Source organism: Eulemur rufifrons, chromosome 16, assembly GCF_041146395.1.
Source record: "Eulemur rufifrons isolate Redbay chromosome 16, OSU_ERuf_1, whole genome shotgun sequence".
In the NCBI taxonomy this organism is placed as follows: domain Eukaryota; kingdom Metazoa; phylum Chordata; class Mammalia; order Primates; family Lemuridae; genus Eulemur; species Eulemur rufifrons.
In genome coordinates, this window is record NC_090998.1 from 55478085 (window position 1) to 55493660 (window position 15576).

The 15576-nt window shown below is 37.1% G+C and overlaps 2 protein-coding genes across 2 annotated transcripts in view; one reads left to right on the forward strand and one right to left on the reverse strand.

The window, feature by feature from the left end:
• ZFC3H1 (zinc finger C3H1-type containing) overlaps positions 1-3084 on the reverse strand; it is a 50837-nt gene extending 47753 nt beyond the window's left edge. Inside the window, exon 1 of the mRNA XM_069490041.1 lies at positions 2182-3084. Within this exon, the coding sequence (XP_069346142.1) occupies positions 2182-2779 (598 nt within the window). The 5' untranslated portion in view covers positions 2780-3084. The remainder of the gene's footprint in view (positions 1-2181) is intronic.
• A 112-nt stretch (positions 3085-3196) lies between these two features.
• THAP2 (THAP domain containing 2) lies at positions 3197-15011 on the forward strand. Its single transcript, XM_069490407.1, has 3 exons — positions 3197-3719; positions 11898-12093; positions 14338-15011. Exons 1-3 carry the CDS (start codon positions 3649-3651, stop codon positions 14725-14727), a joined length of 657 nt encoding a protein of 218 aa, XP_069346508.1. The 5' UTR covers positions 3197-3648; the 3' UTR covers positions 14728-15011.
• Positions 15012-15576: the final 565 nt, after the last annotated feature.

The following is a 15576-nucleotide window of genomic DNA, read 5'->3' on the forward strand; positions in this document are numbered from 1 at the left end:
TAAGAAAAAATAATGAAAATAAGAACTGCAACAGAATCTGGTTTATTCTATTTCCTTAAAGCTGCAACTAGCACATCTTATCATAGTGAAAGAACTTATGGCAAAAAAATAAATAGCCCCTGTACTTCGACTATTTCACTTCTACATTATAGAAATAATCGCAGAGTAACTTTTATTCTTTCTTTATATAATATTTGTAAAAATTAAAAAGCTGTTATTATAATCAGTAAAAATATGAATTAAACTCAGTACAATCTTGACATTAAGGAATTTGAATAAAGTTTTGTATTATACATTTTGTTTGCTCACATTATACAAAAGTGGCTGAGAACTATGTTTTCCTTCTCAAATTCTTAAAAAAGAACACCACCTCTAGGATGGATTAGTTACTTCATGAGGAAAACAATGAGCAGAGGATCAAAACAAGGCATCCTTTTCTTAAGTGCAGCATCTGTGAAAAGAAAAATAGCAACATAGCTCATTTCTGACAAGTTACTACAGAAATCAAAGGCACACAGACAGACTGGATATTTTCCTGTACTTTTTCTGCAACATCATATGCCTGTTTATTAATAAAAACATGTAAACTTAACAATTAATAAAGGTATATGGCCGAGGCCCAAATTGGTAATGAATGAACAAAGACAAAGGCAGAAAGCAGGCAAGCCCACTGACCTCCCCTCATCTAACATAAAATAAATTAAGAAAAAGCTTTGAGCTCCCATAGTATTTTTTACATACTTCAGTTTGAACTTTATTTATTTTCATTGTCTCCACAACACAAATTACAAATTTCACCTTTGTATCCTTTAAACACACACATATATATGCTTAAATAGCCCTCCTGGTTTTGGATTCAGAATAAACAACAAATCCACAGATAAAAAATATCTTGGGCAGAGGTTTTCTAATCATCTCGGAATAACACTGCCTTTTAAAAAAGTAAATATCTATATGATTTTCTCCGAAACAATCTTGAAATGCTCCTAACCCAACTTTTGGTTGTAGAAATAAGTTTTTTCAAGACACTAGCACCAAAAGCTGATGTTTCTTACCTAAGTGTAAGTTCCCTGTCCCCTTTACATCCTAACATCAGGGAAAGACCATTCGGCTCTAAGTATTCTGTAAAAGTAATTTTGAGTGTCTTCCAAATAAGTGTCATTATATGTAAATTTTGCATAAAATGAATACATTAAAAATCATTACACTATGGGAATTACAACTAGTAATGAAAATCCTTAAACAATTTTTATGTCGTTATTGCAGAGTAACTCAAGAAATACAAACCCATCGTAAAACAAGAAACCTTCAGATGATTGATTTCTCAGTATAAATCCTGAGTAAACTCAGTAATATTAAAAATAGCTGAGAATAAGGTTAGAAGTAGCAAAAATCAAATATTTTGCTATTTTCCTTCTCAACTTGTTCATAATCTCCACCCTCCCATATACTCTTGACCATTCTAATACAGTAAAATAAAAACACTAAGTTTATCTTTCTCCCTCTGGCTCACATTTAGTCAGCACTAAGTCACACACTGTCCAAAAGTGAACACAGGAAATAGAAACGTTAAGGAAGTAAATCTTTTCAAAAAGATAAATGAATTAAAAAGCTCTGAATTAATAGAGTTGATAAAGACACTGTTTTCCCCCCACTTTAAACGGCAGCAATCGGAAGAAAAATTAAGAAAGGTAAAAACAGAAGCACAAAAACAGTAAGATTATGCAAAATGAAGCTTTACAACATTCAATGTCACAGCGCAATATCATAAAGAAACAGTATTCCCCAAACTATTTATGACTATTTTTCCTCCAACAATCTAAGTCAACTTTACATAAAAGACAAAATTCCCGTACCAGCAAAAACAAATACTAATGAAACTTGGGCTTCTGACGCACTATTACAAATCAGATTTGACTGTCTTCGATTCTATTAGCTTACCCAATCCATGACACGTGAATGTTAAAAAGCAATATACCCAATAATCTAGGAAACAAGGCTATGGAGTAACACATGGGAATTGCCAAAGAATTTACTTTAGGTATAATACTGACACAAGGGACAAATAAACGGTTCTGACAGTTCAGAAAAGTTACACTCGTATCTCACAGCCCTAGTAATGACGCTAAAGGGAACTTGAGTAAGTGACACACCCAGGGCAGACCGCCACGTTAAGGATACAGCTCTTCCGAAGTGGAGAAGGCTCTCGCCAGCTCTGACTGCTGCTGAATCCGGATCCCGCTCCTCCTCCCAGAGGAGGTCTGCACCCCGGCTTGCCTCCTCGCTCACCCCCTCCTCGCCCCCGACTCCAGCGACTCCCACCCCGGTAAGGCCTGCCTCGAAAGCGGAAACGGTCCAAGGCTATGTGGCTCCGCTCCCAGAAAGACGGCCGGGGATTGCTTTCGGACAGTGAGCTCGAAGGCATCCGCACGGAGGGCGGGTGAGACCGGAACGGTTCTTTGGGTCGGTAGCTGCTGTGTCCCCTGAGGTGGCCCCGCTCCGACACGTGCCGCGAGCGTGAGAAATTTCTCAGCTGCTGCTGGGAAGAGGACGATGACGAGGAAGAGCCACCGCCTCCACCAGATCCACCGCCCCGGGCCGAGTGAGGAGGCCTTCGCCTCGGATACGGTAACAGCCCGCCACCACTGCTGCTGCTGCTGCTCCGGCTCCGCATCTGGCTGTTATTATCGTCGTCACTGATCTCCCCATCTTCAAGCTCCCCTTCTTCCTTTGGCGAGAGGCCACTGGAGGCCGGGGCCGGAGTATCTGCGGTCGCCATCTGGAGAGAAACGCTTTCCACACAACCTTAGCCCTCTGTCCGGGGATCCGCCCGACAATTACCTTCCTCCTCTGCTCCCTTCTTTTCTAACGGCCCCGGCTGGTGCGGCCTTACCCTACTCGGACACCTAGCGGCCTCTGCTCCCCAACTTCCCGACACCCTAGCTCCTTCTCGCCGGACCGTCACAACCCAGTTTCCTCTCCTAGCGCCCCCTTGCTCTTCAGCGATCGGGGCTCTTCCGCCTCGCGAGAAAGGGGCTCTGGAAGCGGCTGTCTCCGAGACGTCACTTCCTGCAGCAAGCAGGAAACGAGTCTCCCAAGTCACGCGATAATAATTAATGACAGCACGATGCTCAATGGGATTTGTAGTCTTTAGTCTCTCCTCGGGTTAGCCCTTCCGGTCTACGGGTCTCGCCCGCCTCAGTCTGGGACAACTGAGTGCGTGCGGGGGTGGGCAGACTTGTTCTTAGCTGCAACTTTGAGGGAGTTTTATAGTAATCGCAGGGGAAAACACCTCCTGTTGCCCGGATGACTGCTGTCAAAGAGACGCAGTAGATCTCCCTCCTGGGGGTAGGGGTAAAGAACGGGTTGTGTCGGCCATGTTGGTGAAATCAAACGAAGGCGACTAGAGTTCCAGGATGGTCAGCTTTGCTGGCTCAAGTCCGCCATATTAATAAAAAGAAAGGGAAGGTTGACCCTCCCTCGCCTCCGCCCCCACATACACACCCCTTTTTCCCACCCGGCTCTCGAGACTAAGCTCTTTCGACTAAGGCTCGCCTGCCTCGATTGTACAGCCTCTGCCTGAAAGAAGCTTAGCGACCAGCGCCTCAGAACAGGCTTAAGACATCGCCGAATGAGGGGGAGAGGGAAATGCCGACCAATTGCGCCGCGGCGGGCTGTGCTACTACCTACAACAAACACATTAACATCAGCTTCCACAGGTAACTTGGGCAGGGAGTGGGGGTGATGAAAAGGGAGCTCCTATTCTGGGTGTCGCTTGTGTGGAAGGAACAGGAGGATTCTACTCATTCTAATAATTTTCCCAGCTGGTAGCAGGGAAGCATCATTTTTGTCTTTGTGTTTCTCAAATCTGTCCGATTTTTCTCTCCTTTCGGGGAAGTTTTACTCTCTAAAAGAAATCCAAGTACTGTGTGGTGATTACCCCTTAGTGAAAAAGTGACAGGAGCCTACCTTGATTTTTTATTCTTTTACTTATATATATTAGACCGGGTCTTGGCATGAATGACGCCATAAGGGACAGAGAGATCTTCCCGTTCAAGTCAGCAATCTAAAGCCTGCTGTGTTCTCGTTAAAATTAGGAAATTCTCACTAGCCGAATTGACATGGGAAGCATTTAGATTTCTAATAGTCACACAGAGTAACTGCGGAGGAATTGAGGCATCTTTGATAGCCATGGAATTAAGCGATGTTAATGAAAGTGTAAAAGATACGCTTTCTGTTCTTACTAGAACTGAGTAATAAAAGGAACCTGGGTTTTATTTTTCCTTCGTTTACTGGAAGAGCAATCAAAATTCGTTAGTTCTATCAAGTCAGAACTCTCGAAAGCACTTTGAACATTGCCTGGAAAATAACAGATACTCAGTAAATGTTTACCTTCTCTGCAAGCGCCTGCCACGTGGCTGAAGAAAAGAAACATTAAAAAGTTAAGTGAAAACTGGTCTGATTTTATATACCTCACAACTTATATGCTCTTAGAATGCAGAAAATTATATCCTTAACTTTTTTCCTATTACTAAATGTACCCCTTTATTAAAAGCTACCACTTTAAAAAAAAATCCTTGTGATGTTTCTGTTTTTAAACTACTTTATGCAAATGTAGCGCTTCATTCATCGATCAATATGTACGGAGTTCGTAATTGACTGACATTATGCTAAGGATCCAGAAAATTCTTACCCTCCTGGAGTTTAATGGGGGAGCATGACATAAATAATTATTTAAGTGCCACAGAAGAGACAGTCACAGAGACCTAACTTAGCCTTGGAAGTCAAAGAATACTTCTCAAACGATGTGACATTTCAAATGAGACCAAAGGATGACATAGATTTAGTCTTTTATGCTACTTAAGTATCTATTTTGTCCTAAGAGTACTCAAGAAGCCTTGGGGGGGGGGGGGGGGCGGAGCGGGATTTAAAAGGAATGCTATATTAAAAAGCCCTCTGGCTGCAGTGTGGAGAATTACAATGTTACTTAAAGTGCTGGTCAAGCATCATCAGAGATGAACTTGGAGAGAAAGGAGCTTATTACAGAACGTTAATTTAGTTACTGTTTCCTTCACAGGGAGATCCTGCTACAATGTCAACTAAATTAAACACTGTACTTAGCCAGCTGTACTCCAAACCAGCACTGGATCAGGGGAAGTGAAAATTGATAAAGAAAAACTAGTTAGGAAGCTATGGTAAAACAAGAGTCCACCCTGTGTCCCAAGCTAGGGTGGTATTGACAGTAGGGATGGCAAGAAAGGGATAGATTTGAGAGATGTTTAAGGAGAAACTACTGAATTTACTAATTTGATTTGGAAGATGAAAGAGAGGGAGGACTCCAGGCACCAATAACAATGTTTAAGAGATGGACAGTGGTACAATAATATGCATACCATTTGCCTGTTACAAAATTAACATTTTCATGTATCATCTCAGAAATTTAAACCTTAAAACAGCATTGATTATGATAAAAATACATTCCTATTTCATAAGTACAAACAATATCTGATTAACTCTTCTTCTAGGACATTAGATTTCTATATCCCCATGTACAAGTTATATTGCCTAAACTTTCTGTCTCTATTTTTCTTACCTCTTATTCAGTCCACTCTAGTCTAAGTCTCCCCAATAATCTGAAAACTGCTCTTGCTAACATGACCTCTATGTCTCTCTACATTCATTTTTCACATTGTGTCATAATTTCCTCTTTGAAATACTCTCTACTTTTGAATTATTTGACAATAATTTTGTGATTATCTTTCTTCTTTGGCTTATCTTCAATCTCCTCTGCCAGCCCTTCTCCCCAACCCCTATCCCAGGTCTTCATACTCTTATCAAAATGATGTCAGCTATTCCTGTGGTCTCAGTTAAAATCTACTCATTGATACCCCCCCAATCAATGTTTCCAGTCCATATCTCTAATAAGTTCCAGAATTATAGGCCAAGTGTCTACTCAGTATTTCCCTGGTCTCCCTCCAGTCACCCAGATACAGTATCCATATTCATGAATTGCCCTTTCTCTTACCCCAAACATATTCCACTTCTTGTATTCTCTTTCTCAATTAATGGAAACACCATCTATCCAGAAACTTGGAAGTTTTCCTCCCTTGACTTCTTATCATTACCTAATGATTAGATTATTACAACAGGCTTAACTGGTTCACTGCTTCCTTTCATGTATGCCTAGCCACTCTTCTATAAAATCAATGGCGTGTTACTAAATGTTTAACAACTGGCTCTTCAGGGAAGGGGGAAAGCCCTGATTTGTAGTGTTTCCCTAATCTCCCTGATATAAATACTCCTACCACGACTGTTTTCAAGCTACCAATATGCCATCAGCAGTCCCACACTATATAGTATTTCCACCATATAGATGCAACAGACATAACCTTAAGAGTTTAGATAACAGCAAAATAATTAGGGGTTTTTAGTGTTTATTACCTTTAGTTTTAATTGCAATTTATATATAATTTAATTTTTAATAATGGCTATGTTTAACAACCAGCTCTCACAAATTTTCTGTTAACAATCAGCTCAGAATTTAGCCCTTTAATGGCTTACCAATGCCATTTTGGATAAAGTTCAAAATTACTCTTGGACTTAGCCCTCCAGCATCATTTCATGCCATAATATTCTTCCCTGTCCTCAAGATGTTCTTAACACTCTTCACCACTACTTCCCCAGCTAATTCCTTCTTTAAGGCCTCCTGACTAGCTCTTCCTATTTTATGGTTCAATGCAACCCTGTACTTATACTTTTGTAAGACTCATGGATACTTGTAATTACTTTTATAGTAAATAGCATTGATTTAGTATTTACCATGTACTGTGCACTGGGCTACGCATGTACTCAGTCCTTAAAACCGCACTAGGTACCATTCTTACCCCACTTTATAGATGATAAAAAGGAAACCTAAAAAGGTTAAATAACACCTCAAGTTATCCAGCTATTATGCAAAGGAGTCAGGATGGGGTGCCCCGATTTGAGTCAAGAGACAATGTTCTCAGTCACTCTGTTCTATGGCATCAAGCTATTTTATTCCCCAGTTTCCCCATTACAGTATATTCTCATAGAGGATAAGTACCATGTCTTGATTTGTTTACTAGCATGTCTTCAGTGCCTAGGACAGTGCTTGGAATGTAAGAAGCATTCAACTATTTATTAAAGTTGCAAGCAAAATAGCACTGTTTAAAATAGTAAGTGATTTTCTAAAACATCTGTCATTTATGAAAGCCTGGTTCTATTATTGTATAGACAGGAATATGTGCATCTGTTACCATGTTAAATTTTTTATTATTTGTAGGTTATTATAATTTATTGCTAAATTAAGCTGAACTTAAATTCAGCTTATGGACTACATCTCTCACCCTTTGTGCTGAGAAAAATCAAAAAAACACATCCAAAACATGACTAAGGTTACTGCTGCACAAAAGCATTATACCAAAATATAAAATTTTTTATTATTCTTATTCTGTTTCATCACAGATAATCTAAAGATTATCTAGTAATGCCAGATTAACCCCATTAGTTCATTCATTCACTGACTTACTCAGAAAAGTTCATTGAGTGCCTAACAGGTACAATGCTAGATCCTGGGATAAAGTTGTGAAAAACATAGCTCCTACCCTGGAGAAACTTACAGTCTAGTGAGGGAGATAGAAAAGTAAACAATTAGAATACAGTGATATTAGTGCTATATGATTATATTAATAGCAACATTTAACCCAGTCTTTGATCATGAAAAACTTCCTTAGTAAATGGGATTCCTAGCAGTCTTAAGGAAGTGGAATTTGGTCAAGTTAAGGTTCACTTTGAGGCACTGGTTTCATAATTAAGGAACTAATTTTAAAAAGAGCTTTAAAGAAGAATTAAGGAGCTGAAAAATAATATCAGATAGTCTTCATATGTCTGAAGAGTCTTATACAAATGATAATGCAATGATAGTACTTACTTGTTCTAAGTTTTTATTGAGGCCCTGACAAGAAGAATGTGCTTAACTAAAGCTTGATTTTTAGCTTAGGCTTTAGGAAACATTTCCAAACCATTAAATATTGGAACAGAGATCTTTGCAATGAGAACAGATTATCATTAAGAGGTGAGGGCTAGGCAGAGAAAATGTCTTTATCAGAAAATTTCTATTTTCTAATGAAATAGGAAAAACATATGAAAACATACAAACTGTAGAGACATACAAATGTTAACATCTTCAGATCAGGAAATGTTTGAGATTGAGGGGGTTGGGGACAGGATATGGGAAGTTGCTGACTGTAAATCTGGACTATCATCTCTGCCTCTCATTGCAGATAATTTGAACAAACCTAATATATGTGATATTCTCAAAGCTGTTACCTAATGAGGCTTCATTTGGGGGCTTCTGAACCACATGATCTTCCAACTTGGATTTTATAGTTTTTTTTAAACACTAATCAGTTCATAACTAATACTTAAAGGATAAGGTAGTCAAACTAAAGAAGAGCTGAATTCAAACTTATTACATGTGAATGCTGATTCTTATGTTTCCAAGTTAACCAGTAGAATTTTTAGAGACAGCCCCTTATATTTGTCTCTTCCTTAACAGGTATATACTGGGTGCAGATCAGTATACAGTTGACCCTTGAATAACGTGGGGATTAAGGGTGCTAATCCCCCAACCACACAGTTGAAAATCCACATACAACTTTTGACTGCCCAAAAACTTGACTACTAATAGTCCACTGTTGACCAGAAGCCTTACCAATAACAGTCAATTAACACATATTTTGTATATTATATGTATTATATACAGTGTTCTTACAACAGAGAAAAGAAAATGTTATTAAGAAAATCACAAGGAAGAGAAAATATATTTCCTATTCATTAAGTGTAGGTGGATCACCATAAAGCATCTTCATCATCTTCATGTTGAGTAGGCTGAGGAAGAGGTGGGAGAGGAGGAGTTGGTCTTGCTGTCTCAAGGTTGGCTGACGTGGAAGAGGTGGAGGAGGTGGAATGGGAGGCAGGAGAGGTAGGCACATTTGGTGCAACTTTATGAAAACACATTGTAATTTCTGTCTGACTTTTTTGCTTTTTCATTTCTCTAAAAATGTTTTTGTACTATACCAATCTTCCCCATTTGTTTTCGTTTCAGTCCCTCTATCAGCGAAGGGTCCATGTCATAAAAGAAGTCAAAAGCAGTCTTGAATAAGTGTCAATTTGTTTTCTATCACTTGTTCAGAAACACTCATCTCCATCAAATCATCTTCTGTTAATTCCTCTGGTGTGGTGTCTATTAGTTCTTGAATTTCTCCAAGTTCCATATCTTGAAACCCTTCACCACCCCCTCCCCACCACCACCACCTTTTTTGCCATATCCACAATCTTTTTCATGATTTCCTTGATTCACTGTCACAAATCCTGTGAAGTCCTGGACAACATCCAGACACACTTCTCCAGCAGGAATTTGTTTCAGGCTTGATGGTTTTCACTGCTTTTTCTGTGACAACAATGGTATCTTCAATGGTGTAATTCTTTTAGACTTTCATGATGTTCTGTCAGGGTTCTCTTTCATAGTGTTGACAGTCCTTTCCATAGAGGACCCTGTGTAATAAGCTTTAAAGGTCCTTCTGAACCCCTAATCTAGAGGCTAAATTAGAGACACTGTATTTGGGAACAAGTAGACCACTTTCAAGGCCTTTGGTGTTGAACTTATGGGGTGACCAGGGGCATTGGCCAATATCAAAAGAACTTTAAAAGGCAGTCCCTTACTGGCAAGTTACTTCCTGACTTCATGGATAAAGAATCAACAGAGCCAATCCAGAAAAAGCATTCTCATTGTCCCAGCCTTCTTGTACAACCAAAAGACTAGCAGCTGGTGTTTATCTTTTCCCTTCAAGGCTAGGGGTTTAGCAGCTTTATAGATAAGGGCAGTCCTTATAAACCTGACTGCATTTGCACAAAACAGTAGAGTTAGCCTATCCCTTCCTGCCTGAAATCCTGGTGCTCACTTCTCTTCCTTACTAATAAATGTCCTTTCTGGCTTTTTTTTCCCCAGAATAGGGCACTTTCATCTATATTAAAAACCTGTTCAGGTAGGTATCCTTTCTCCAGTGATTTTCTTAATGGCTTCTGGGAACTCACTGCTGCCTCTTGGTTGGCAGAAGCTGCTTCTCCTGTTATCCTGACATTTTTTAAGCCAAACCTCTTTCTAAAATTATCAAACCATCCTTTGCTAGCATTAAATTCTCCAGCTTTAGATCATTCACCTTCCTTCTGCTTTAAGTTGTCACATAATAACTTTGCTTTTTCTTAAATCATATTAGAATCTATAGGTATGCCTTTCTTATAGCAATCCTCCATCCACATAAAAGCTGCATTTTCAATGCAAGATAAAAAGGTATTTTGCAAAAAGTGCAATGTTTTTGTGCTTGCCGGCATACCTGCATCAACAGCCTCACAAATTTCCTTTTCTTTTTTTCAATCGTCCTGGATTCATTTATCTTGAAATGGCAGGCAGCAACAGCTGCAGGCCTCAAGCTACATGAAGCAATTCAACATTTTCTTGTATCATCATGACTTTTCTCTGCTTCCTGGGAGCATGTCCAGCATCACTAGTGGCACTCATATGGGTCCTCTGGTGTTATTCAAGGTATATGGTATTGCACTAACCATAAAGAAAAATATTCAAGAACCACAAGAGATCACTTTTTGCCATGATACACAATTTAACTATGTATCAGTGAAAACTGAGACAAAATTGCTTGGGCAGAGATAATCAGTGTCACATGAAGTTTTAAATGGAAATTTGCAACATTTGAGCTAAACACAATAGCAACAGGAGATAGCTACAAAATTATTACAGTAGCACAGCATATACCATACCACACTTAATGTTATGCAGTCATGATTTAATTTTGCATCTACGTTTGCTTACATTTCTCTCTACTATGAATGGAGCCATGTACAGTCCGTGTTTGTATAAATTTTAACTTTTTATAATTTATGTATATCTTACGGTAGTAAATGATAGAATATACATATATTTTAGGTATTCATGACATACCTTTTTCTTAATTTTTTCGACATTTCTACATGGTTCATCTGCAAGTTTTTTCAAATTGTCTCAAATCTAAAAAAAAATTTCCAATAAATTTATCAGAAAAATCCACGTATGATTAGACCTGCACAATTCAAACCCGTTGTTCCAGGGGTCAACTGTATTTTGCATTTGAAATATTAATAAATATGAAAGAAAAACATTGCTACAAATTCTGTATTTGTATTAATTTAGCAAATTTTTGTTCAGTCCCTACTGTTTGCAAGGCACTATGCTAAGTGTCAAAGATAAATAGATGAAAAGATATGTTAACGATCCTTATCCTCAAGAAACATACAATCCTTTATTTCACTGGAAATTTATTAAAATGGCAAAATTACAAAACAATGTCGTTTAAGAGTCATAATGATGGAACACAGAGGAAGGAGTACCAGAATCTGCTTAGACTTTGCCTGATAAAATTTAATCTTTAGGTATCTGATTTGTCTTGACTACTTATACCAGCAGCAGAGCAAAGCATTGTGAAGTTACTCCTGCTTATAATGGTTCCACATAAACTTGGTCTAGATCAGTTTAGTCATGTTTTACTTTACTGTGCATGTTAAGAACTAGGTTGGGAACAAATTATCTCTTTTTAAAAGCTCAGAAAACTCACTAAAGTCAGTTCTTTATTTTTTTATACTTTATAAAAATTACCATGAATTGGTTTCTGTTTCTGTGTCTAGATATTGTGAGTTTAAAATTTTTTATGTAAATGGAAGACACTTTAAATTACCACCTTTTAAATTTCTTTTAATCATTTAGGTACAACTAGAGTATGACAGCTGGAATTTGAGTTGCCTATTTTTTTTTTTTTTTTTTTAAGGTTTCCTTTGGATCCTAAAAGAAGAAAAGAATGGGTTCGCCTAGTTAGGCGCAAAAATTTTGTGCCAGGAAAACACACTTTTCTTTGTTCAAAGCACTTTGAAGCCTCCTGTTTTGACCTAACAGGACAAACTCGACGACTTAAAATGGATGCTGTTCCAACCATTTTTGATTTTTGTACCCATATAAAGTCAATGGTAGGTAATGTTACTCTCCTTTTTTTTTTTTTTTTTTTAACCATTTTTAGAACCCATTCCTTTTTGTTTATACAATGGAGCAATTTAGGATATACTGAAATTCATACCTAGTAATATACCTCAAGAAAGTTAGACTCTTCTGCAGTAAAGGTGCAGGCTAGAATTAGAGCTCGGGTCTCCTGACTCCAACATTCTTTCCCCAATCCAAATTGTTTTACTATATTGGAATTTTAATTACTACCAAATATTATTAATAATTGTACCACTGGTAAGACAGAAAACATGTGAGTAATGAAATCTCCACTATCACCCTGCTCTGATTTTAAGATGACACACACCTAACATTTGCCAAGTGCTTTAAGGGCACTTAGGGGCACACCCAGAGTTACACTAAAGGATGTCAGTTCAGAGGGAAGAAGCATCACAGAAAACTTCATAGAGCTCAGGGATTTAGGCTGGGCTTAAAGACTTATAAGTTTGGAATTCAGGAGAGCGTTCTTGACCTTGCGCAGAACAATTGTTATTGCTTGGTGAGAACAAAAGCCAGTGGGTTGAGGGGTGAGTAGGAAATAATAAAATGTTAGCAAGTGATATTGAAAAGGAAAGAGAGAATTAAGGTACAAGATGAATTAATTAAAACAATGTTTTATCCAGTAAGGGAAGATCTGATCAGAGAGGAAAACCTAGCTGAGAAAGACAGGGTCACCAAAATGTAAAAGGGGGTAGAATGAACACAAATAGAGGGTTCAGCTTTGAAAAGTAGAACAGAAGTGTTTTCCTCTGAGAGAGGAAAAATAACTGCTTCTGTTATTTGTGACAATTAAATTTGTAAGTGTACATGAGTTACTATCTGAATGAGAGCAGAGGTTATGGTGAACTAATTATCACAGAAAAGCTTCATGAGGGCAAGAACTTTGTCCTCTTCGCTTCTGAATCCTTACCACCTCAAAAAGTGCCTTGGATATAATATGCATTCAAATTTTTATTGAATTTGAAATATACCTTATTTTTGACATTTTGATCATTTAAATACAATTAAACTTTACATTATGCCAGAATCTATGTTAGATGCTGGGGATATGAAGATCAAAAGAGTCCCTGCTAATATCCTAGGCAAAGGGACCAGCTATAGGTTTCATGAGGACAGGAACCATATTTATCTTAATTGTTCACTGCTGTGTCCCCAGGAATTCATAGTATGTGTTTCAATGGGAGTTTATTTAATGAATTAAAGACACAAATTTATGAGGATAGGATATAATCTGGGAACTCTTAAGTAGTTTAGTAGTTTGCTGGAATATAAATCAAGATGATGAATGGCAGAATAGAGTGAGATCCTAAATGGTATAGTATGCCATGTAAAGAATTTTTTTTCCTTTAGATAATGGGTAGGCAATGAGGAATTTAGCCAGAACAGAAATGCCAAATCTGCTAGAAAAATTATTCTGGTGGCAGAATATGGATTGAGGATCAAAATGAAGTAGAGAGATTAATAAAGAATAACATGGGTAATAGAGAGTAACATAGTCAAGCCAGATATGATATGGGCCTGTTGTAGGTAGTGGCATTACAAATGATGGAGAGGAGAGGATTCATGATAGAAATATTTAGGAGGTAGAATTAATAGAACTTGATGGCTATTTGAATAAAAGAGATAAAGAAAAAACAGGCTCCTCGGGTTTCTGATTTGGGCAGAAAGTTCCTAGCCAGATTTTAAATCCTTGAAGATGTAACCATGAACAATTAATAGAAAAATCTATTTAGAAGCTTGATACTTAAGAATATGTTTCTATGGATCCTACCATTTTTATTAAGTAGGACCCTGGGTCTGAAATATTCATCAAATTAAGAAAATAGTATTTAACTAAAAGGGGGATCAAATTAACATTACTGATAAACAAAATGTCTAAATACATACTAAATTGACCTTAGTAAGTACATTGCAAAGGGTTTTTAAAGTCTCCGTAGAATCATATTCAATAGTTTGAAGTTCATTGTCAATTTTCAAATCAGTGTTTGAATCTCTTTGGAGAGAGAACAAAAAGAAAATAGGTGACTAGAGTTAATTCAACCAGTTCAGAAACTTAATCCATGTTTACATGAGATGGGCTGCTGCTGTTTCCTATCAAACTTTTAAAATTGATTCTTAAAAGAATAGTTTACTGTGATCCAAAACTGGACAGTATTTATTTATTTGTGATATTCCATAATTTATGTTCAACCCTCTAATTTTATTGGGCTCAGAAACTCAAGTCAAGGAATCTTTTGAAGAAAAACAACAGTTGTACTCCAGCCGGACCATCTAATTTAAAATCAAACATTAGTAGTCAGCAAGTACTACTTGAACACAGTTACGCCTTTAGGAATCCTATGGAGGCAAAAAAGAGGATAATTAAGCTGGAAAAAGAAATAGCAAGCTTAAGAAGAAAAATGAAAACTTGTCTACAAAAAGAACGCAGAGCAACTCGAAGATGGATCAAAGCCACGTGCTTGGTGAAGAATTTAGAATCAAGTAACATATTACCTAAGGGCACATCAGAACACATTTTACCAGCTGCCTTAAGCAATCTTCCTTTGGAAAATTTCAAGATTCTTGAACAAGATCAACAAGATAAAACATTACCAAGTCTCTAAATCTAAAACAGACCAAGAGTACTTTCATTTAAGTTGAGCTTGCATAGAACTTGATGCCAATTCTTCATTCTTTTCAGAGACAAAGACATTTATGGCAATTATGCCAAAATTCAGTATTTAATAAAATTTTACCTGAAGTAAAATTATTACTATATAACTTATGAAGACTTGATTACAAAAAAATAGAAAATTTTATGAAATTTTCATTTGAAAATGAATAGAAGTGCCTTACATGAGAATTACGTACTTAAAAATTTTGCTAGGAAATTGTATGTTTGCAAGGTGTTTTTGTTTTTGTCTTTTTAAACTACTGTTAAAGAACAGCTTATGATAAGTAATATGTTTAATTTATATTAGAAAAGAATTTTTTCCTGTACCAAAGTTGGGATATTACATTCTAAATAAGATGCTAAGTAGGAATTAACCAACATTAAATATGACCTTAAAACTACTGGGTTTTGTATTAATTAAATTATTAATTATTAATCACATTATTGGCACTGTGATTTAAAAATTTATAGAAAAAACCCTGAGGTACAGGGCAAATTTTTTTATTTAAGCTTTCTTTATATTTTTACGAGTAAAAGCGAGCTTGGCCTCTCTTATAGGAATAGATTTTAAAATAGGTTGTAAAATATTTTGAAAACAGTATTTTTGAATGTGAAGTACTCTTGAGTCATCCAAACTAGGTAAAGCCTCAAGTACCTCAGACTGGTAGTCTGGTAGCTGATTATATTCACCTTCTAAGAAAATATGCAGTGAAATAATACAAAGTTCAGAATCTAACTTTTACCTTAATGAAGCAAATAGGTAAATGTATACTACTCTTTTTTTCATAATAAAAATATC